The sequence below is a fragment of the Canis lupus genome, chromosome 5 (genome assembly GCF_048164855.1).
Source record: "Canis lupus baileyi chromosome 5, mCanLup2.hap1, whole genome shotgun sequence".
NCBI classification, from domain to species: Eukaryota; Metazoa; Chordata; class Mammalia; order Carnivora; family Canidae; genus Canis; species Canis lupus.
The window spans coordinates 76768349-76793201 of record NC_132842.1 but is presented as its reverse complement, the minus strand read 5'-3'; the positions used below and the strand labels follow the sequence as shown (position 1 = coordinate 76793201).

Sequence of the window (24853 nt, the reverse complement as noted above, 5' to 3'; positions counted from 1 at the left end):
ACAGAATAAATGGCATGTACGAATCTTTGGGAAATATATCTGCATTTTCATAAAAACAGTTATTATTTTTTTAAAGATTTATTTGAGAATGAGGGTGAGAGGGAGAGCAAGTGAGCATAAGTAGGGGGGAGGGGCAGAGAGAGAGAGAGAGATGCAGGCTCCTCCCTGAGCAAGGAGCCCTATGTGGGGCTCAATCCCAGGATCATGACCTGAGCTAAAGGAGGCTGCTTGACTAACTGAGCTACCCAGGTGCCCCTAAAAACAGTAACTGAATAAAGACTGAAGTGGTCTTCCTCAAGTTTTTTAAATTCTAGGGGCACCTGGGTGTCACAGTCAGAACATCTGACTCTTGATTTCAGCTGGATTGGGATCTCAGGGTCATGAGATCAAGTCCTGCAATGGGCTCCGCTTCAATATGGAATCTGCTTAAGTTTCTCTCTTCTTCTGCCCCTCCACCCTACATGCACACTCTCTCTCCCCCTCAAATAAATAAATCTTTAAAAAATTACTAAAAAAATTATGTAATAAGGATTAAATTATAATATACAACGTTAGAATTAAACAATCAAAAACCTTCTCAGTATTTAATATCAGACCACAATTTTCTTCAAGTTTCCACCATGTCGGCAAGATTATAGATGATCTTTTATGTTAAAACATTTGCAAGCTACACATAGTCTTTTTTTAAAGATTTATTTCTTGGGCAGCCCGGGTGGCTCAGCGGTTTTGCTCTGCCTTCAGCCCAGGGCGTGATCCTGGGGTCCTGGGATCGAGTCCCACATTGGGCTCCCTGCATGGAGCCTGCTTCTCCCTATGCCTGTGTCTCTACCTCTCTGTTTCTCATGAATAAATAAATAAAATCTTTTTAAAAATAAAGATTTATTTCTTTGAGAGAGAGAGAGAGAGAGAGAGAGCGCAAGTGAGGGAGAGAATCTCAAGCAGACTCCATTGAGCAGGGAGCCTGCCAGGCTCCGCCTCACAACCCTTAGACCATGACCTGAGCAAAACCAAGAGTCAGACACTTAACTGACAGAGCCACCTAGGCGCCCCCAAACACAGCCATAAAGATTAAGTCAGTGTCTGCATTAGAGATGAATTTTATGGTGAAACTCCTCTACATCAACACTTCATATTCTGAAAAATGACCTGATTAATGACACAGCAATCCAAAAGATGCCCAAATATTACTGGATATTAAGTTTCTGATAACCATAACAGCTAAGCCCATTTCTTCTAACCACATTCTTCTGGAAATAATTGCCAATTTTTATTTCTTCACCTCCCCTATTTTGCTCAGTATATCCTTCCAAACATGCCAAATCTCCCATAACACAACAATATGCAAACAAGAAACCTTTACTTTGTTCATTTATCTTTTCTTTCACTTTCAAATGCTTTGAACACATGGTCATGTCTGTTTTATTTCACTCCTGTAGTTATCCAACACATCTACCATATCCTTAGCACTGTGTAGCTACAAAGAAGTAAAAGACATCTAAGGCATCATCTGTGTGGTATCCTTACAGAACCATCTTTCTAACAAAAAACTCACTCTGGAGGGCCCTTGGCATCTACACTCTCTTTCACTAGAACACTGGCTTCTTCCTCTAATGCTCAAGCTGTATGCCCAAATGTCACTAATGAACTTCAAATGACTAAATTCAAGCTTTTTCTTCCTCAGTCTCATCTTGTCTTCTCCATAAGTGTTAACAATGGTGATGCTGCCTCCTAAAGATTTTCTTCTCTTCAATTTTTAGAACCCCTGGTCTAGCCTGGTCTTTTCACCTTTAATTATTTCTCTATCCTTTCTACGGTGATTCTTTTATTTACCTAATAATAGTCTTCATGTTCCTCCTTATCTTCCATGTGTTTCCTTCATTTCCTTCACTTAAAAGGATCATATACATTCCTCAAATCTATATCTATAGTCATCTCTCATACCTACAACATCCAAAGACCTAATTTTATACTTCCAACTGCCTATTAAGCATTTCCTCTTGGTTGTCTTGATTTTACCTGAAATCATCAATAAGTAGCAATGCCAATTTTTGTTTTTTTAATATAGATATGTATAGATATGAATATGTATCTGAATACTAATAATGGGTTTATCAATGCATGAAAAAATGAATTTTATTTTTTTCTGTAATATTTCCTAAATATTCTACCATAGATATAATAGATCTATAACAAATGTTTCTTTTTTCTAAAAATCAAAATAAGTAAAACTCACCCTTGTCAACCAGTTTCTCTGATTTCCTCATTTCTCTTGGGAGAACCTAATTTCTGCTGCTCCGTCTATCCCTCATGATGATCAAGGAAATAATACTTTAAATAAAAATCTCTGATACTTTAAATCCCTCCCGTTCCTATCCATACCCAACTAATCTTCTAAATATCAGCTTGAGGGATCCCTGGGTGGCGCAGCGGTTTAGCGCCTGCCTTTGGCCCAGGGCGCGATCCTGGAGACCCGGGATCGAATCCCACGTCGGGCTCCCAGTTCATGCAGCCTGCTTCTTCCTCTGCCTGTGTCTCTGCCTCTCTCTCTCTCTCTGTGTGTGACTATCATAAATAAATAAAAATAAATAAATAAATAAATAAATAAATAAATAAATAAATAAATAAATATCAGCCTGAAGTTGTTCCAATAAATAATACCTAGCTTATATAGGAACTAACTTCCAAACTACTCATAGAACATGTCCAAACTTTTCATGAAACATGGAATTCCCTATAAGTTGAACACACATGCTATGTATTTTTCTAAGTTCTAGTGATAGAGTGAATGTCACAAACAAGGTCTAAGCATTCATGAGGCTTATACATTATATATAGAGATAAAAGTTTTAAAAAATAAATATGATTTCAAGAGGTATTAAAGGCTAAGAAAAATAAAAGGAAAGGGAATAATGAAAAGAGGTTGTATTTTAATTAGGAGAATCTCCCTGAACAGGTAAATTTGAACTGAGACCTAGAGCAGAAAATTAAGTAAAAAATCTGAGGAAAGAACATTCAAAGGTAAAGAACAACTACACAAAGATGGAAGTACACTTGATATATGTGATCAACAGCAAACAGGACAGTGACTGGGAAAAAACTCCACATGGGAGACAGTGTTGGGAAAGAGAAAAGTGGCCAGACAGATTAAGTTACACCATGTTAAGAGTTTGCATTTTATTTCAAATGTGTTGGGAAGATATCGGAGAGTTCTAAACTGACCAGTGACTAGGTATGACATGTTCTCAAAGGTTAGCAGCTAGGTAGAAAATAGATTTTATGGGGAACCAGTCAGATTCACAAGGCAATCCAGGCATGGGATGATGGCAGCATAGAGTAACAGATTGATAACTATGAAAGTAGGAAGGATGTTGAGAAATAGTTGAGTTTTAAGTTATGTTGGGTTCAAATCTACACTTTAGGGGCAGCCTGGGTGGCTCAGCGGTTTAGCGCTGCCTTTGGCCTGGGGCCTGATCCTGGAGACCTGGGATCAAGTCCCACATCGGGCTCACTGCATGGAGCCTGCTTCTCCCTCTGCCTGTGTCTCTGCCTCTCTCTCTCTCTCTCTCTCTCTCTGTCTCTCATGAATGAATAAATAAAATCTTAAAAAAAAAATGCATAAGAGCCAGCTCCTTGCACTCTATATATAAAGTATCATTTGAATGTTACAAGTCTAACTTACAGATTCCCTGTAAGAATACTGTTTTACTTAAGAAAAAACCGACAAATCTGCGGTCAACAATATTATAATCAGTGGGGTCCAAGAAAAAACAGGTTAAAAATACTGGTTTACTGAGAAGCAGAATATGGCTTCATTTCAAGATTTTCAAGATCAGTTTAACACAGGACACTTAAATAACTTAAAAAGGCTAAAAATAAACAGTATTCAAAACTAAGCATCATTCCTTCAAGTTTCTAAGCTCAATTTTTAATTAACTAAAACAAAATAGAAATGTTTTCCTTTTCTTAACTTGTTGATGCCTGAGCCATTTTGGCTCTGTATGAACTGTTTAGAGTAAGCACTCAGGCATATAGAGGTAAGTCTCCCCCTGCCTCTATTACAACAGAATCTAATGAATACCATAACAGCAGTTCTTTCTTTACTCACTAAGCATCAGAGCTTGAAAATAGTTTTGGTTGTCTACTACCAAATACTCTAATAGTAACAGAGAAAGCCCTCTGAGGCTCTGGGAGGAAAGAGGCAGCAGTTTAGTCTTTTGAGTATCTACTAGGGCTCTTCCATTATCCAGCTCCTATTTGCTATTTTGCAAACACAGCAGTTCTTCCCTATACATAATTCAATTCAGGTACTACTAAGTCATATACTTCTACAACTCTGTTAAATACACTGGTTCTCTAAAACTTCCATTAGTTAAAATACCAAAGAATTAAATCTCAATCTATCATTTCCTTCGAATTCCTCTACAAAACATCAGTGATAGGCTGTTTAAAAAAATAATTTCTTGGGCAGCCCGGGTGGCTCAATGGTTTAGTGCCGCCTTCAGCCCGGGGCGTGATCCCAGGAACCCGGGATGGAGTCCCACGTCGGGCTCCCTGCAGTGAGCCTGCTTCCCCCTGTACCTGTGTCTCTACCTCTCTCTCCGTGTCTCTCATGAATAAATAAAGTCTTAAAAATAAAAATTTCGGGATCCCTGGGTGGCGCAGCGGTTTGGCGCCTGCCTTTGGCCCAGGGCGCGATCCTGGAGACCCGGGATCAAATCCCACATCAGGCTCCCGGTGCATGGAGCCTGCTTCTCCCTCTGCCTGTGTCTCTGCCTCTCTCTCTTTCTCTCTGTGTGACTATCATAAATAAATAAAAATTAAATAAATAAATAAATAAATAAATAAATAAAATAAAAATTTCTTATTATAATGGAAACAAATAAAAGCAGAGGCTGCTAACCAAAATAGATTTATAGTGCCAGCTGAAGAATACAAAGATACCATAACCAAACTAGATCTGAGGACCCAGACATACAAAAATACCTTCAAAATTAATACCTATCTTTCTTATATATTTCTTTTTTCTTCTTGTATGTTTCTTATCTCAGGACAATACTTAGAAACAATGTCTGTAAAGAAGTGCTCCTTTATAGGGTTAATTTACAGATTTTACTAAGATGAAACCTTGGTTTTCTCATAATTTGTCAGTCTCAAGCACTGACACTAATTTTAACTTCCTCAATCAAGAGATAAAATTTTTTAATGAGTATAGGGGCACCTGGGTGGCTCAGCCAGCTAAGTGTCTGTCTTTGGCTCAGGTCCTGATCCCAGAGTCCTGGGATCAAGCCCTGCATCAGGGAGCCTGCCTCTCCTTCTCCCCACCACCACTCATGCTCTCTCATACTCTCTCTCAAATAAATACATAAAATCGTTTAAAAAATGACTAGTGAAACATATAAAGAACAAAAACTTAAACCTCACTACATCAAAAATGACACCAACTAAAACCAACTTATTTATTAAATTAGCAACCCGGTATATGAAAAACCTTTTTTTCTGATTTCTTAAAACTTTAATTTTAGGGGCACCTGGGCAACTCAATCAGTTAAGTGTCTGACTCTTGGTTTCAGCTCAGGTCATGATCTCATGGGTCATGGAGTGGGCTTGAAGATTCTCCCCCTCTGCCTCTCCCCGACTTGCACACCTGCCCCCTTCTCAAAAATAAATAAATCTTTAAAAAACCAAAACTTTCAACAAAAAATTTCCAATAAGTATAGGCCAAATCTCCTAGAATTTAACTTTATGGGAAGAATCCAAACCTTTACACTAAGATTTGGTTGTAACAAACTGCTTGATAGGAGTGGTTTAGGCTCATATAGGATTTCACTGCAAAGTTATTTGCTGTATGCCACAATAATCAACATACAGGAAAAAGCATCTTTCTCCTAAAAAGATAATGCAATATAAGAAAATATGCATATTTTACAATTAGGATACCAACTTTGTTTCTAATTGGATACTCAAAATAGTTTGTTCTATTAAATTGTTCAAATGCTTTAAGTGAAATATTAAAAGAGCACTAACAAACTCATTTCTTATCTATATAAAACAAAGATAAATCTCCAGGGGTGGGTCACTCAGTTAAGCATCTGCCTTTGGCTCAAGTCCTACTGGGATAGCACCACACGTGAGGTTCCCTGCTCAGCGGAAAGTCTCCTTCTCCCTTTGCTTCTCTCCCCAGCCTGTGCTCTAATAAATAAAATCTTAATAAAAACTTAAAACTCTTAAAAAGTCTCCACTAATGAGCTCATTAATAAAACCAATCTAAAAGGGACACCTGAGTGGCTCAGTGGTTGGGCGTCTGCTTCCGGCTGAGGGAGTGATCCTAGAGTCCCAGGATCGAGTCCCACATCGGGCTCCCCCAAAGCATGAAGCCTGCTTCTTCCTCTGCCTATGTCTCTGTCTCTCTCTCTGTCTCTCATGAATAAAGAAATAATAAAAAATCTAAAAAAAAAAAAAAAATCTAATGGACTAAAAAAGTTTATTTTTATAATTATGAAACAGATGCACCCAACTAATTTTATACCAGGCTATGCTGGACATTGGAAAGAACATTAACAGTATCACACAGACTTAATTTTTATTCCTAAGGATTTTATAACTAAAGAAATAAGACTATTCCATTTTTAATTTATTTTATAAGAGGGCTTAAGTAAGCAAACAATTTAAAACCATTTGAAAAAAATACATATGGCATAGTTTGAGTAAGAAAGTTGAACTATGGGATCCCTGGGTGGCGCAGCGGTTTGGCGCCTGCCTTTGGCCCAGGGCGCGATCCTGGAGACCCGGGATCGAATCCCACATCGGGCTCCCGGTGCATGGAGCCTGCTTCTCCCTCTGCCTGTGTCTCTGCCTCTCTCTCTCTCTCTCTGTGACTATCATAAATAAATAAAAAAAAAAAAAAAAAAAAAGTTGAACTATATATTGTTTAAAAATAACTAAAATGTAAATGAAATCTGCAAGAATTCAAGATCTAAGCAGAACATTAAAAACGAAGGATGGGGGGATCCCTGGGTGGCGCAGCGGTTTAGCGCCTGCCTTTGGCCCGGGGCACAATCCTGGAGACCCGGGATCGAGTCCCGGGCTCCCGGTGCATGGAGCCTGCTTCTCCCTCTGCCTGTGTCTCTGCCTCTCTCTCTCTCTCTCTCTCTCTATCATAAATAAATAAAAATTAAAAAAAAAACAATAAAATAAAATAAAATAAAAATAAAAACGAAGGATGGCTTGAGGCATCTGGCTGGCTTAGTCAGTAGTGCAACTCCTGATCTCAGGGTTGTGAGTTTGAGCTCCACTTTGGTATAGATTACTTAAAAATAAAAAATAATATAAAAATAAAGAGAGAGAGAGAGAGAGACACCAAAATACTATTTATTGTATACTATGTTTCAATGACATTTGCTCCTTTAACAAACTTAGATGGCTTGCCTTCCAATTCCAACTCTACCAATATACCAATAATTATGGAACATTAAGTAATTTAGAATATTTTTTAAGAGATTTGAAACAATAATATGTAGCTGATTTAAGTATCATGAAAAATAAAAATTCTGAGTCTCCTTTAATACTGATAAATATTGAGAAATAGAATATTAACTATAATAATGCTTAAAAGAATTTCAGGAACCAAAGACCAAGGAATGTAAACTCTGTATAAAAAGAATACACTGGAATTATTTCTGATATAAATCTAAAAAGTGCTGTTAACTGGTAATGTCTTTACTCACAAACTACAAATAATAATAATAATCTCTGCTTTTGGCTACCTGAAAGACACCAGACCAGGAGTGCCTGCATGGTTCACAGATCCCAGGTCCTCCCCCTTTGCCCCACCCCCTGCTTGCACTCTCTCTCAATAAATAAAATCTTTAAATAAAAAGAAAAAAAAGAAAGACATGAGATCAGAAAAGACCCTGCTGTAAATTTATATTTTAGCACAGTTTTGACCATTTAAAGATTAGAATTGGTGAGGCGTTTGGGTGGTACAGTCAGTTAAGAGTCCAACTCTTGGTTTTGGCTCAGGTCATAATCTCAGGGTTGTGACATCAAGCCCTGCGTCAGGCTCTGCACTAGCATGAGTCTCTTGGGACTCTCTCTGCGCCCTCCCTGCCCCTGTGCATGTGCACACTCTCTTTCTCTAAAATAAATAAATCTTTAAAAAGTAGACTTGACAATCAGAGAAGGACAAACATTATATGGTCTCATTCATTTGGAGAATATAAAGGGGAAAGGAGAGAAAACGAGTGGGAAATACCAGAGAGGAAGACAGAACATGAGAGACTCCTAACTCTGGGAAACGAATAAGGGGTAGTGGAAAGGGAGTGGCGGGGGGTGGGGGTGACTGGGTGACAGGCACTGAGGGGGGGCACTTGATGGGATGAGCACTGGGTGTTATGCTATATGTTGGCAAATTGAACTCCAAAAAAAAAAAAAAGTAGACTTGACTAACAAAGTATGAAGAAACTTTCATAAAGGCATAGATGGAGGAGAAACTGCATCTTTGCTCAGACCAATGTGCTTGAACTTTTATCTGATTCTACATCCTTCCCTTGTGTAACCCAATTTCATCAATAAATCTCTCAGCAAATACTGAGTACCCTTTATGTGATGGGGGGAAGGCCAAGGAGGGAGGACAAGCACTGTTCAAAATTACTGATATAAAACAAAAACAGAATAAAGTAACTGCTTCTCCTTAGTAACCTCAACCCCAGCACCTAAAATAGGGTTGCTGTTTGCATGGTTTTAGCAACCCGTTCCAAGAACTCTACATTCCTTTACCAAGTGTTTGGGTATCTACTAGTCACATGGTTCTTGCTTATGACTACAGTAAAATACAAATGGATATCCAAAGAAAATAATTATAGCTAAATTTTGAAAAGAATCAAGTACTCTTCTCCATCACACAATAGACAGAATAATTTACAAACCAGAAAGATTTTGGCAAGCAGCTGAAGAACACTTACTTCTGTTCCAATTCCAGGTTGCACACCAGAGTATACACTGTCTGGTGGAGGACCCCCATACTTCCTCTGTCCTGTGGTTACATCCAGAGTATAGCCAGTCCTCTCAAGCAATGCCTAAAGATAATGATGCATCTGTTTATACTTGAATATTGTATCACACATCAGTATATTAATCTTTTCCAAAAGATACCCCGACATCTTAGGCTATGTATCTTAGTTACATAAAATAGTGTCAAAATTCATACTGGTACCACTCACACATTTTGCTCCCACTTCATTTCACTGCTCCTTTCCATATATTTAATGGAAACAACTGTAGACATATTAAATCTCTAAGCGCGTAACAGTTTTTTCACATGAATGAGAACAGAAAAGGATTATTAAATGTGACATAAGCTGGCCCCAGGCTACCCATTCATACTTATATACTCATTATTCCTCATTTTGCGTTCTTCTCTATTTCAATGAGAGAGCCTTCCTTCACTTGTTCCCATTACATACCATACTTGTGATTCTTTTCAAATAAAATGTTCTCTACCCTTAAAAAATCAAAAGTCCGGGCAGCCCCGGTGGTGCAGCGGTTTGGCGCTGCCTGCAGCCCAGGGGGTGATCCTGGAGACCCCGGATCAAGTCCCACGTCGGGCTTCCTGCATGGAGCCTGCTTCTCTCTCTGCCTGTCTCTCTCTCTCTCTCTGAATGAATAAATAAATCTTAAAAAAAAAAAAATCCAAAGTCCTACCTCCTTCATGCAGCTTCTCATTCACTATTGCTCACATCTTCCTATGACTTTATATTATAGTCAAGTAATTTAACCTTTATTTTGTTCAATCCTTTTGTTTTGTACTCCTTCTGCATCTATAGCTCTATAAGAACCAGACACATTTCTCACACGACACAGACTCAAAATATTTGCCAATTATCAAATGAGTATACTCAGGTTTCAAAAAACAAAACCTTAATGTTTCCGGATTACCAACCTTCTTCACATTATATTAGATATCAAGAGATATCTTGATAGAGATAGGAGAATGGAGAGAATGGAGAAAAGTTCTTCCCTAAGAAAAGCTCTTGCCCCTTGAGAGGCCGGCAGAGCAGACACAATGGGGGAAAAAAATGAAATCTACTTAAAAAAGGCAAGAATTTTATACTTCATGTTTTAAAAAATTAGATGGTCCCTAACCAGCTAGATGACTCAACTTATGATTTTTTGACTTCAGAATGGTATGAAAGTGATACACATTCAATAGAAATCACACTTCAAATTTTGATTTTTGATCTTTTCCAGGGCTAGCAATATACAGGACAATACCCTCGTGACACTGGGGTATGGCAGGCAGGCTTAGCTCCCAATCAACCACAAGGGTAAACAACCAATGCACTTACAACCATTCTCTATCCATACCTACCACTGTTTTTCACTGTCAGTACAGAACTTTATAAACTACAAGAGATATCCAACACGTCATTATAAAATGCACTTTGCGTTAGGTGATTTCACCCAACTATAGGCTAATGTAAGTGTTTGAAGCACGTTTAACATAGTCTAGGCTAAAAAAACATAATAATAAGGTAGTCTAGGCTATAATGTTTGGCAGGTTAAGTGTTATTAGGTAGACTTTCAACTTAGGATATTTCATCAACCTCGGGTGGGTTTATCTGGACATAATACCATCCTAAGATGAGGAAGATTTATACACAATGTCAAAGCAACAAGAGATATTAGACATCACCAAGTTTAGTGCCTTCAAAAGTATCTTTGGAGAAACCCTGAGATGCCAGAGTCACCTTAGGGTTCTCTATTTTTCTAACTTTGACACAAAAAGAGCTGCTCTAATTTTAAGCACAGAAATTACTCCTAATATAGAATATACACACATCTATGTATTACATTTCAACACATTACTTGTCTAAAATGTAATATACATGTATCATACATACAATATATACCTTACCAAAAGCAAAGATCCAGCTTTAGGGAAGTAACATAGGCCTATTCAATACATTAAGTTAAAAAAAAAAAAAAAACTATTATGTCAAACAGAATTTTCACATATTTATTTTAAAAATGGAAGAATGGGGTAGCCCCCCGGTGGCGCAGCGGTTTAGTGCCGCCTGCAGCCCAGGGTGTGATCCTGGAGACCCTGGATCGAGTCCCACGTCAGGTGGGACTGCTTGCAGCCTGCTTCTCCCTCTGCCTGTGTCTCTGCCTCTCTTTCTTTGTCTCTCATGAATAAATAAAATATTTTAAAAAATAAAAAATAAAAAAATAAAAATGTAAGAATGGGTTATGCCATTTTACAGATGAGGGGAAAAGGTACAAAGGAGCTCTATGTAACTATTATATGACAGAAACTACAAGTTCTATTTCCTATCTAAAACAAAACAAAACAGTACAAACAACTTCATTAAATAACTATTTAAATCTGAAAAGTCCATCACTGTGGCAAAACATCAATATCCACCTAAATAAGGAATTAGGTTCACTGGTCTTTCACCAAAAGCCCTACATTTACCTTGCAGAACAGCTTATCTAAATAATAATAATAGAAATTGGTGCTAGATACACAGTTCTTGCACATTCCAGGCATTACTCTAAGCATTTGAAATATCTTAATTGCTTTAATCCTCACAACTCTATGGGAATAGGTACCTATTCCTATGTCCAGTTTATAAATAATGAAACTGACGTAAATAAAAATTCAGAAGAAAAGTAGTTATAAAACACCTCTTTATCAAAAAGAGAAAAAAAAAAAGAGAGAGAGAGAAAGTGCTTAGAAACAACCAAACCAAGAGACATGACTAAGTTAATCTAAAAAGCTATTATCAGAATCATCAATAAACATGTATCATTCATTCATAGCCAGAACAAGTAATGAAGCAAGGGTCTGAATTAGGGTTTTCTGCCAAATATACAACTGAATGTTTGCTCCCCAAATTCTTGTGTAATTTTCCTTAAATTATCTCATTTCCATGCACTAGCTTAAAAAAAATGGAACTATAAAAACTGTATCTAAGAAACATGAAAAGAAACACTCAATCTCATCATTAAGCTTATTATCATTACAACTACCCAAGTCAAGTTTTACCTTAATCTTTGCTTCATCAGGTCCTTTTGTGGACTCTTGCACCTTGCTCCCCTGTTTCTCCCTTTGCCTGTAGGTCTTCATAACTCCACATAAAAATGCACTTTTGTTCTAGAACAGGCAAGTAATTCAATGAAAAAGAATCACCAGGAGTCACTGAAGGGTCAAATATATAATTAATTTATAACTTCAAAAGACCAGTATTTTAACAAAATATTTACTCATTTATTCACTCGAGTATTTGCTGGGTAGTTACTATGTGCCAGAAACTGGAGCAGACAGCAGTAAGATAGCCAAGACCTCGGGAGCTTACCTTCCATACTGGCAAAAGTCTTCCACTCGCAGATATTCAAATGCATCTAGCCTATATTTGCCAGGCATTCCAAAAACAATTCCTCCTACCTACATTATTTTCCTCCAAGATAATAAAAAGATCAGATAACCCAAAAATGTTTAAAATCTGAATAATTTAAATCCATAAAAACCTAGTAATTACAATCAGCAAACCGACTTCGATTTTAAGTTTTTAAAGTAACTTACTGCAAAAAGTAAGGTGAGATTTTACTTTACAGTTGTGTTTCTGAGAACTCTGCCGTAAGTGGGTTTTTTCTTTAAACTAATTTTTTTTAAACAGAAGCAGAGGCGATCACAAACAAAAATCCCTTGTCTTCAGGGAAAAAAGTAATGGCAAAGTAATATCAGATCATTAGCTGTTCAAAGGCATTTCTAGTAATAGCCTTACCTGAACATGTGATAAGTCACTTTCCTTGAACTGTTGTAGTACAGACAGAGCTCCTTCTTCATTAAATTCCCTGAGAGCATCAATTGCTCTTTCATCAAGATCGACATAAGCTACCAATCCTAAAAATTAAATTGAAAAGGAGTAATGTTATTGCAACAAAGGGGATAACCTAAACTGTGCTATCAACGCTTAACCAAGAATTGTTATATTCAGCACTATTACTAACAAACTAGGTTTTCATTTAATATGCATACAGGCAGCTATACAACTACTCTACAGAAACGTCAAGAGTACAAATTTGAAAGTAAAAGATAAAATGTCAAACATGAATTTCAAGCCCTATAAACATGAACTTCAATCCCCACATCCCACAAAAATCCTAGTCCCATTTCCCCTCCCCTCCTGAAAAACTGGAAGTTAAATCTGATGTACACAGTGTACTACAGATTAAGGATTAATATAACAAAATCTGATTTGTTAGAATGGTAAGCATACACTATATTCCCCAAGGATCAATCTTCAAATTATATGGACTGTTGTAGTTGTTGCTAACCACACAAGAGGTGGGAGAAAAAGAGAAACCATTTGTACTAAATAATTCTTTCCACTCTCCAAAAGGTATCAAAGGCTTTCCCTCCTTAGCACCAAAGAGAAAACGAAATGCATTTATCTGAGCATCCACTTTGCTGCAATCAGAATGTGGAAAGGCATAATTTTAAACTCTTCTACAAATGCAAGTGCAGCTTGATTAATCAATTCTGAAAGTCGTATTTTTAGGCATTTTTTTTTTGTTCTTCTGATGTGTCAAGCTGAGATTTAAAAGATGCTGTGGCATTCACAACACTGTCAATAATGACTTTTCTTCAAATGGCATTAAGAACTTTACTATGGACTTACAAGTAAACTATACAGAAAATATTTGCACTGCATTCTATTCATAATAGTATATTAACTGCACACAGAACATCTACTCAGTTTAAAATGTAATTTCTTAAGTCTGTTAAGTTTCTGTTGTATTTCTCTCTAAGGAATATATTTCAGAATTGATCCAATGTAAAATAGAAATATTTGGCAGATTAAAACCCCAATTCCATATGAACTAACATCAAAAGTGACTCCATTTTGATAAAGCCAAAAAGAACTTTATTCCGTACAATAAATATTTTTTTAAACTGTAATGCCATTTGTAAAGTTACTTTAAGAAAATGTTGCCATGATTTGTTTTAACAGCTCAAAATGAGCATCCCTAAATATTTGGAGTTTTCTTACTTCAAAATTCCATACCACCACCCAAAGCCACAACTCAGGACACCCATCAATCCATTCTGTCAATCCAACCCTACACCCAAACCATCAGCCTCTTATCAATAACAAAACACTCTACAAGAGAGCATCTCTGAGCAAATCACTGCCAATACTCTATGGCAGAATGTCACAGAAAGTTCCTGAGGACTGATTTTTCAAATGGAACCATCACCCAGGAGTCATTTTTAGAAAGTCATTTTAACGTCTAAAATTATCCTAAGCTTCTCAGATTTGAAAAAATTTAAGGACAAAAAAAAAAAGATATTTGTTACTACAGTACTTAAGACACATTTGTGAGACAATTCAATACTCTCTCCCAGAATCTGGATAGGCACACAAAACACAGAGGAAGAAAGTTTCCATCTATGGCCCCAAAGGGGGAGGACACATTTATTTATGAACAACACTCCCTAAGGGTAAATATTTCTCTCCCTCTTTAAAACTTCAAACCACTTACAACCAACCATATTAAGATATTCAAATTTGCTTAAGCACTTATCCATGGGACTTCGAGATTTTTTTTTAAAAAAGCAGCTGTTACAAACCGAACACTTCCAGATTACTGAGAGATGTGGATTTCTGTCTATTAGGAACTAGACAGGCCACAAGCTCTCAAGGAGTCTGACATTTATTATCGTTTCAGACAATACGGTCTAACCAGTCCTCTTATTATGCCACCTAATCAGACCTAAGCGGATTTAACAATCACTTTAAGAAGCTAAAAGTAGAAAAGTAAAAGCAAAATGATGACTGATTTAGAATTAAGAAAACAACGTAAAATTTGGTATGTGGAAACATACATTTTAATTGGTGGTAAATCTAAGACAAATTGATGTACTGTTCTGAAAACAACTAAGACTGCATATTCAACACTAAGAAGGCTTCAAAATAATGAAATAAGAATATCAAAGTCAAACCCAATATGCCCTCCATGAAGGGAAAGTAACAAACATTCAGCTCTACATAGATCAGAAACAGTATTATTTAACCTTAAAAAAAATCTATAAAATTCAAAGTGGTTTGCCCTCACTTTCATAACCAGTCAGAAACAAGAAATGCATATTATACCTGTCTGAAATATTTCATCAAGTCTTTCTGCCACCTTCTGTGGGAGGCCTGCCTCTATCAGTGTCTTGTAGTGTTCTGTGTGAGTTACACTGGAAGTATCCATTGGTTCTTCCTCTTCTTTTAACTGTACCGCATTACCATTCACCTGATTAGCCATTTTATTATGCTGCTGGAAAAAATTCAGGAGCTATATTACATTAAGCCAGAAATAACTAGTTTGTAGGACAATGCATGATTTATCTAAACTAATTTGTATACATGCTGCTAATAAACTCTATCAAAATAATATTATATGCCTTTTGTGATGTATCTGACCTAAATTTGCATCCTGTAAAACCATAGAAAATGTACATGGAAGCATTAGATCTTTAAGGAACTTCATGTACACAGGGTTAAAAAAAAAAAAAAAAAGCTTGAATTCACTGAAGGTAGAATTGCTGATTAACAAAAGCAGCTGTTGTGTCCTGACAAGCATATCAACAAATCACCACAAAATCCTAAAAAGCCCATCAGCTCTCAATTCTTATACAGTTTTTAAAAGTTTGATTTAGAAACAGAATGAACGCCCACAGACCACTCAGTCAAAGTTTAAGGACTTTCAAATTTTCCTAGTTCTGCTTCAAATCTAGGGTAGGTGTGAGATAAATGCTCTGCTGTCTCTAGTTCAACATGCTGGTGGTTTGGGTTTTCTCCGCCTCACTTAAAAACAAACAAACAAAAAAAACACACAACTTGACATTAATTTTTGCTCTAAAATTAATTCACTATTCCCATTCACAGATTTAAAAGAAAAAATGACCAAGTTTAAAAGCTAAATGATTGTTTTAAGTCCACGTAAAATAAAAAGTGAGCTATAATCGAGGTTGCTTCTTTAAAAAAAAAGTACATATTGAATTTTTCATATCAGTAAAATAAAGCTGCAAAAACATATTGAAGAATGGACAGCTAACTTTTTCCAAATAGTTTCAACAAACATTACCTAGTTAAGGTAAACTTAGGTCAGATGTCTCAGATCAACCTACCCAAATTATTTTGTATGTTCAACCTGTATACAATGCTGAAATGGACCAACTCCCTGAAGAGAGAGATTAGATTAAAAAGAAAAAAAAAAAAAAAAAAACCCATACAAGGCCAGTCTCCATACTGCCTCAAAAGACAGAGAATTAAAGTACACTTGTCTGTGGTGAATGTGATGAAGATAATAAGCAGAATAAAGACACTGCAACAAATACTGAAATAGAGGACATGAAGGTGGATCTCAAGAAGAAGCCGACTTTTTTTGATGAGTCTCAAGGTACCTACTGAGCTATAAGGAAAATACAAGCTTCCTAAAAACACTAAAACTCGCAAGATAACCACACTTCCAGATTGCTTATAACCACTGTGCAAATGCACCAGGTGCAGTTTTCTGACCTAAAACAACTTTTCATTTCAAAGTCCACTGATACTTAGCTGAAGTTAATGAAGAAGGGAGGAAGATTGAGGGGAAGGAGGTAATAGAAGGGAGAGAGGAATATGCAGAAAGGGTTATTCTGAAAATAAGATAAACATCATGACTTCTTATGATTACAAAACATTAAGATTGATAGCCCACTACTGTCTATACAGACGCAGACTCTGGTTAAACTTTGGGTGGAGAAATGTTTCTCAAGGCAAGCCTCAAATTCTGATGAACTGGCAAAAACGAAAACATTCGAAACTGGCACACTTTTCATCAAGAAACTACTTACAGTGTAAGATGAATACGTTTACTGATTAACACAACCTACTTCTATAGAGATGTACCCTAAAGTCCAAAATCTCTTTGTGAACATATAGTTCTGCTTTCCCACGCTCCCCCACCCCCAAATACAACCGTAAGATCATCAGAAGTCAAAAGTTCTCAGTATCACAAGACCCTTACAGTATGGCACCTGGGAATACTATTAGTCACAGAAAGAAAGCAAATTTTTAACAGGAAAGTTCAATGAACACCTGCTAAGGTGGTATGTTTTGTTTTGTTTTTTAAAGTATGTGTAAAGCAAAAAGACAAGTTGTGTATTAAGCACAAGACAGAAATATTTGACTGCCATTTCATTGCAAAGGCTCTCCTACAAGTTGATTCTGAAATTGGGTTGAAATTGTCAAAAAGTTTGTAAACTTTTAACAACAGCCAGAAAAAAAAAAAAAAAAAAAAAGGTAAAATAATTAGATTCCAGAAAATAAAACCTTTCAGATTTCAGATCAAGGAAAACCTCTCTCTTCAAGCCAAATACAATGTGCTCATTTAAAAAAAAAAAAATTTTTTTTTTTTTGAGAACGTTTAACTTTTGTGTCAATTGAACACAATGCCACAACAGCCAAACCATATTTCTGGATGCAGCAAATATCCTGTGACTGGAGTCATTTGATCTAAGCATTTTTGCAAAAAAAAAAAAAAAAAAAAAAAAAAAAGACGTTTTAAATGAGATTTTTAAAGGGCTGCTGGGAGATTTTTTTTTTGGGGGGGGGGGGGAGTCGGCACTGGCCCCTCCCTGACTTCTTCTGAACACCTCTGTGCGAAATTCTTCGTATGAAGAGACGGGCTTTAAAAGAACCAACGAGATGGAGGGTAACGGTCATCTCTTGGGTCAGGAGCGTCAAGCCCTTATCCTACGACTGACTCCTGAGGCATAAACTCAGCCTGTCTCGAGGACAGCAGACATCTCACAGCTCAGTGTGAAAGGACTGAACCTTTCCAAGAACCCCTCGGCCTTAAGTTTCACGTTTTTGGCAACACGGTCAGAAGAAAAAGAATCGCCTCTCCAATGGAGTGCGCCTCTGACATTCTCGGAATCGGTGCATCTCAGGCGCCGCCTGAAGCCTAAGTTTCACGGCCTCTAATAGTCATTTTTTCCTTCAAATCTCGGCTCGCAGCATGCAGAGTGGGGGAGGGGAGGGAGGCTTCCCACACGAATCGGCCCTCGGGTTCCGGCTCGCACAAAAGTTTTCTGGCGGCTCAGGTAACCCCGGGGCGTGCATCCCGCCCTCTGCCCACCCCACCCCTCGGGCCCGTCCCGGTCGGCAGCACGTCCCCCTCGCGGCTAGGCCTGCGGGCACCACGGCGAAGCGGCTCCGGACGCGGAGCGGAGCAGCCCCGGGGCCGCGCGGGCTTCCGAGGCCGCCGGACGGGGCCGGCCGCGTGGAGCGGCGGGCGGAGGCGGGAAAAACGCGGCGGGCCCCGGCAGGCCGCGCGGAGGGCGCCCGGCGGGCCGGGCCGCGGGGGCCGGGGGCCGGCGGGGCGGGGGCAGGATGAGCAAGGGCGAGGAGGCGCCTCGGCGGGGCTGGGCCCTCCGCTGCGCGGCCGGACCAGGCCGAAGCCGCCCCCAGCCCATCCCCACCCCCACCCTGGGGCCTCGGAGCGAAAACGAAACTGGGGCCGAGGCGCCGAGCCCGGGCTGGGCCCCCGTCGGGTCGGATCGGGGCTCCCGGCCCCTCCCCCCACGGGCCGGCGCGAGACTCACCAGGGCAGAGCTGGGGCCGCCGGCCGGGCCCGTGAGAATCAGCGCGAGGCGCTTTGAAAACGACTAGAAATGGCGCGCGCGCCACCCCCTCCCCCCCTCATGGACAGAGACGCGATCCCGGCAGCACGCGGGGTTTCCCGGAACTGCTTCCAGGGACTCCGCGCGGCCGGGCAATCACGTCGCGCGGCGGCCTGAGGGGCGGCTCGGCCGCCCAATCGCAACGAGAACAAGGGGCTCACGCCGGACGACGGGGGAGCCAATCGCCGAAGCCGTCGGCTGAGCCAATGAGGGAGCTCAGCGCCGCCGGCTGGGGCGCCTCCGGGGCGGGGGCAGGAACACAAAGGGGTCTGTGGTGGAGCCCCGGGGAGAGGCGAGGCGGGGCGGCTGGGGCGCCGGGCCCTGAGGGGCCGGGGCTCCTCGCTTCTCGTCAGCCGCCGGGACGAGCCCGAGACGCTAGGCCCCACGCCGCGTGGCCGCCTCGGAGCCCCGCCCCCGCCGCCCGCCGCCCGCCGCCCGCCGCCCGCCGCCCGCCGCGGCCTCGCTGCGCCGCGGCCCTCCCGCCCCTCCGGCCCCTCCGCCGGCGCCGCGGCGTCCCTAATCCCCCCTAGCGCCGCCGCCGCCGCCGCCGCCGCCGCCGCCGATCCCCCCCGGCCACGCCCACCGCCACGCGGTCGGGCCTCCTCCTGGCGCGTCTGGTGGCTCCGCTTGGAACGCGACTTGAGGGTGGTGCGGCTGGCCGTCCGGCCGGAGAGTCTCCCGTGGAAGAGCCTCCCTGGGAGCGACCGGGCGCCTGTCCGTCCCCCCCGCCACCCCCGACTCCCTCCACACAGCGTGGGGGCCGCTCAGAACGGGAGGGAAAATCGCTAATGTGGGCACGACCCAGGAGCGCGGTGAACCCGCAGACGCCGGAGTGGGGAGCGTTTCCCCCACACGCTTTGCAGCTAATTTTTATGAAGAAGTGAGGCGGATTATGTGCGTCTGTGGAGCCGAAAGAGCGGCGCGGGGAGACGGGCCAAGTCCCAGAGGAGGCGGATTCCTGTTACTCCTAAGGCCCGTTTTCACCCTCCAGCCTTGCGGTTGGCTTGCTGCCGCCTCAGTCCGAACCTCCCTCCTCACGCAGCCTCCGCAGCTCGCTTCTGTGGAGCCAGTGCCTCCCTGGCCCTCGTAGGGGCTGGACAAGCTCGGGCAGCGGCCTGCGGGCTCTCCAGATTCACTGAAGTTTCCCAGAACCTATTAGCCCAAAATGACTTATTAAAAACCCACCATGGGGGGCCCTGAGTGGCACAGTTGGTCACCATCCGACTCTTGGCTTTGGCTCAAGTGGTGATCTCCGCGTGGTGGGCTTGACACTCTCTCTCTCTCTCTCTCTCTCAAATCATACCTTTTCAAAAACAACCGATGTGCCCAGTACCGAGCAAATAACGTCTCGGTGGATTCAAGTTTTGTGTAACCGGTTGTGAAAGTTACACGACTGCTGGGATCTTTTGGAGAAGTAATATAAAAGGATTCATACAAATCGAGGGACGGAGCACTGGAAGGGCATGGTAGACATGAGAGATCTCAAGGCTTAAACCTTGTTAGACTCTAGCTCAAGGGTTCTTAACTTTTTGTTTTTGTTGTTGTTATTTTTGTTTTTCTTTTTCTTTTTTTTCTTTTTTTAGTGCTATTTGCACCAGTGCGTACAGTCTGGTACGGGGTATGGATCTCTTCTAGATTTTTGTTTGTTTGTTTTTAAGATTTTCTTTATTTGAGAGAGCACATGAGCAGGGGGAGGGGCAGAGGCAGAGGGAGAAGCAGACGCCCCGCTGAGCAGGAAGCCTGCCGTGGGACTCTATCCCAGGACCTCAGGAAGCCAGACGCTAAACCGATTGAGCCACCCAGGTGCCCCCTTCTAGATTTTGAAATAAAATATATAGCATTGCAAAAGAAACCTTATATTGAAATACAATAGGAAATATATTTTAAGAACAGATTTCTGATACAAATTTTTTAAAAGATTTATTTATTTATTCATGAGAGACACACTGAGAGAGAGGCAGAGACATAGAGGGAGAAGCAGGCTCCTCACAGGGAGCCTGATGTGGGACTCGATCCTGGATCCCAGGATCCTGACCTGAGCTGGAGGCAGGTGCCCAACCGCTGAGCCACGCAGGCGTCCCACAATTTTTTTTCTTTATTAAGACGTTAACTGTCAAGATCTTGCCGCAGAACAAGTAACTACTGAAATTTTAAAGCGGTGATGAGATGATATTCAAGATGTCCGTGATAACTATAATGTGATATGAAAATGCCTGTGAGCTCTACTGGTGACAGAGTGAAAGGTACTGCTAATTCTACTGTGATTCGTTGCTTGCATTCACAATGCGGGGAAATGCTAAGTTTCAGTTGGAAGTTAGTGAAAATGAAGATGCTATTTTGAGAGGCGCCTCAGTGGCTCAGTCAGGTAAGTGTCTGACCTCAGCTTAGATCCTAATCTCCTGGTCCTGGGATCTAGCTCAGAAGGGAGTCTGCTTCTCCCTCTCCCTCCGCCCCCATCCTCCCACCCTGCTCATGCGTGCACATGAGCTTTCTCTTTCTCTCAAAGTCTTTTGAAAAAAATATTCGTATACTCCACCTTTTCAGACCAACTATCTTGATTTTTTTTTATTTTGGAAAATATAGTCATTGGAGCTTTACATTTAAAAAAATGTGAGAGAGAGAGAGATAATTTGATATTCCACAAATATCTATCTGTGCTCTCTGCAGACAAATCACCGTGTTAAAAGTAGGGAATTATAAAACGAATGAAACACAATCTCTGTGCTCCAAGAACTTACATTCAAGCTGACAAAGTGGGCCAGATACAGAAACATAATTTTAAAATGAACTGTTAGGGAGCACTCCAGCTACGTCCCTAATCTTTTGAGATTAGGTAACAGTGCAGCCAGGACATTTTACAACCCTTACCTGTCACAGACCAAACCTATAGTCTGAGCTGATAATTAGTAACATGCTTTTTCTTATTAAAACAATTACAGGGTACCAGGATATTCAAATTGAACCTTTGACTTTTATGACTTAAAACCTGAAGTTAACAGAATGTTTAAAATTATTAACCCTTCTTACTGGATCCTTAGATCAATCTAAATCATGTTTTTCTCTTTTATAACACTGAGTCTATCCTTCAGATTTTGAACACAATTGCATCAGTTAAGCCTCTTCAAAATGCCTTCACTTGCCACTAACAAGGACAAGCTATCCAAGGCACAGGTAGGGGAACGGAACAAAGAAGCATAGGAATAGAGAGAAAAATGGAAAACAAATACCATGTGTAGCATATTTTAGGAAGGACATCACTAACCAGTCCTTGCCAACATTAGGTGCCAAGGAGTCCTCTCCTCAGGTTTTTGGGTTTTTTTTTTTAAGATTTTATTTATTTTTTCATGAGAGAAAGAGAGAGGCAGAGACACAAGCAGAGGGAGAAGCAGGTCCCTATAGAGAGCCCGATGCAGGGCTTGACCCCTGAACTCCAAGGTCACGACCTGAGCCAAAGGCAGATGCTCAACCACTGAGCTACCCTGAAGGGTGCCCCTTCACTCCTCAGCTTTACTTGAAAACTTCAAACTTCATTTTCTTTATCAAACTTATATTTAAGGTGATTTCCAAAACTGGTGCTTTAATCAAATTGACCAGAGCTGAAGTCTGTATTATACTTCCTAGGATTATGCTTCTTTTATTTTTTTTAAAAGATTTTATTTATTCACGAGAGACAGAGAGATGCAGAGACATAGGCAGAGAGAGGAGCAGGCTCCATGCTGGGAGCCCGAAGTGGGACTTGATCCTGGGACTTGATCCTGGCTCTCCAGGATCACGCCCTGGGCCAAAGGCGGCGCTAAACCGCTGAACCACCAGGGCTGCCCAATTATGCTTCTTTTAGAAAAGTAATGTGCCAGGGGTGCCTGGGTGGTACAGTTGGTTAAGCATCTGACTCGTGATTTCAGCTCAGGTCATGATCTCAGGGTCGTGAGATTGAGCCCTGTTCTAAAATAAATAAATCAAGCTTTAAAAAAAGAGAGAGATGGGGCATCTGGGTGGCAAAGTGGTTGAGCATCTGCCTTTGGCTCAGGTTGTGATCCCAAGCTCTTGGGATCAAGTCCTCATCAGGCTCCCTATGGGGAGCCTTCTTCCTCTGCCTACATCTCTGCCTCTGTCTGTCTGTCTCTCATAAATAAATAAAATCCTAAAGAGAGAGAGGGATGAGGGAGAGAAATGTGCCATATGGCTGACTTGCAATAGCTTGCAGTCAATTTACCCCAAGACCTGCTTGCATGCCTCCTTTATCATTTTTGTAGCATTTTTTTTTCTTTTGAAGATTATCCTTGCACTGGCCCGTTGAATTCTTTTCTAATTCTCAAATTCATTGGAGCCACTATAAAATGGAAAGCTTATCTCCACTTCAGCAGCAAGACATTTGTTTTGTTTTTTAAGGTTTTATTTATTTATTCATGAGAGACAGAGAGAGAGGTGCAGAGACACAGGCAGAGGGACAAGCAGGCCCCATGCAGAGAGCCCGATGTGGGACTGGATCCCCAGTCTCCAGGATCACGCCCTGGGCTGAAGGCGGTGCTAAACCACTGAGCCACCGGGGTTGCCCCAGCAAGACATTTTATTTATTTATTTATTTTTCCAGCAAGACATTTTAAACAATAATCACTCCTACTGTGAGTTGAGCTCCTACCGTGTTTTGGGTATTTTAAATACACTACTGCTGATCTTTTTTTTTTTTTTTTTTTTTTTTTTAGCTTTTTAAAGATTTATTCATGACAGGCACACAAAGAGGCAGAGACACAGGAAGAGGGAGAAGCAGGCTCCGTACCACTCGATCCCAGGATCATGGGATCACGACTTGAGCTCAACCACTGAACCACTCAGGCATCCCATTACTGCTGATCCTTAAATGAAACCTTAAAGATAAATAATATTTTCCCACTTTATTGAGGAAACAAGTCTCAGAGAGGTTAAAACATTTGCTCAAAGCCACACAGCTGAAACCAAGACTGAAACAGCTCTGTGTGACTTCAAAGCTACTTCACCAAGCTACTTTTCAGTTAAAGTCTCATTATCAGGCAGCCTGGATACCTCAACGGTTTAGTGCTGCCTTTGGCCCAGGGCGCGATCCTGGAGTCCCGGGATCGAGTCTCGCATCGGGTTCCTGGCATGGAGCCTGCTTCTCCCTCCTCCTGTGTCTCTGCCTCTCTCTCTATGTCTATCATAAATAAATAAATAAATAAATAAATAAATAAATAAATAAACAAATCTTTAAAAAAATAAAATAAATAAAAAATAATAAATTCTCAGCATCAACAGTTTCTTTGCTTGTAGGGTACATATTTTTACCCGTCGAAAAATCATCAGTGTCGGGACGCCTGGGTAACTCAGTGATTGAGGATCTGCCTTTGGCTCAGTCATGGTCCTGGGGTCCTGGGATCCAGTCCTGGACTGAGCTCCCCAAAGGGAGCCTGCTTCTCCCTCTGCCTATGTCTCTGCCTCTCTCTGTGTCTCTCATGAATAAATAAATAAAATCTTAAAAAAATCATTAGTGTCAATCTGATAAGTTAGAAGATACTATTTAGAGTCCCAAGCAAACTATGGAATAAGATAATGACGTTTTCTATGGTTTGCACATCGGCTTCACGATGCAATTGGAACTTGTTCTGAAAAATGACAGTATCTAAGAACACAACTGTGGCCTCACAAGTCTCAACATTGGGAAGCAACAGTCCTTTGAGTAGGTTTATTAGAAAAGAAAATGACCCATGTAGGACGCCTAGGTGACTCAGCAGTTGAGCTTCTGCCTTTGGCTCAAGACATGATTCCAGGATCTGGGATCGAGTCCTGCATCGGGCTCTCTGCCAGGGGCCTGCTTCTCCCTCTGTCTCTCTGTGTCTCTCATGAATAAATAAATAAAATCTTAAAAAAAGGAAAATGACCCATAAAGATCATACCTATATGGACTTCATACTACTAGTGAACATTTGTTAAACACTTACCAGGTTACCTCTTTTAAATTCTGGCAGTATGTGAGGCAAGTATCAAAATGTATCCTCTCCCTTTTGCAGATGAAGAAACTAAGGCCCAAGCTAGAGTGGAGACTCAAACTCGAGTGTAACTCCAAATTCTAGTCCGTCTGTCTTCTTTTCTTTTTTTGAGTGGAACCACTTGTGGCTTGAGTTC

General features: G+C 40.7%; 1 protein-coding gene across 6 annotated transcripts in view; it reads right to left on the bottom strand.

The window, feature by feature from the left end:
- The window catches only part of HNRNPR (heterogeneous nuclear ribonucleoprotein R), a 32126-nt gene extending 13327 nt beyond the window's left edge, over positions 1–18799 (bottom strand). For 2 of the 6 annotated variants that reach the window (XM_072827867.1, XM_072827865.1), the window contains exons 1-5: positions 18641–18797; positions 15159–15324; positions 12786–12904; positions 12047–12154; positions 8961–9074 (exon numbers count right to left, since the gene is read on the bottom strand). In XM_072827867.1, coding sequence (XP_072683968.1) covers positions 8961–9074; positions 12047–12154; positions 12786–12904; positions 15159–15315 — 498 coding nt within the window. In that variant the 5' untranslated portion in view covers positions 15316–15324; positions 18641–18797. Of the gene's footprint in view, positions 1–8960; positions 9075–12046; positions 12155–12785; positions 12905–15158; positions 15328–18640 lie in introns of all 6 variants that reach the window. The other 4 variants (XM_072827866.1, XM_072827864.1, XM_072827869.1 and 1 more) reach the window with 2 other exon arrangements.
- Positions 18800–24853: the final 6054 nt, after the last annotated feature.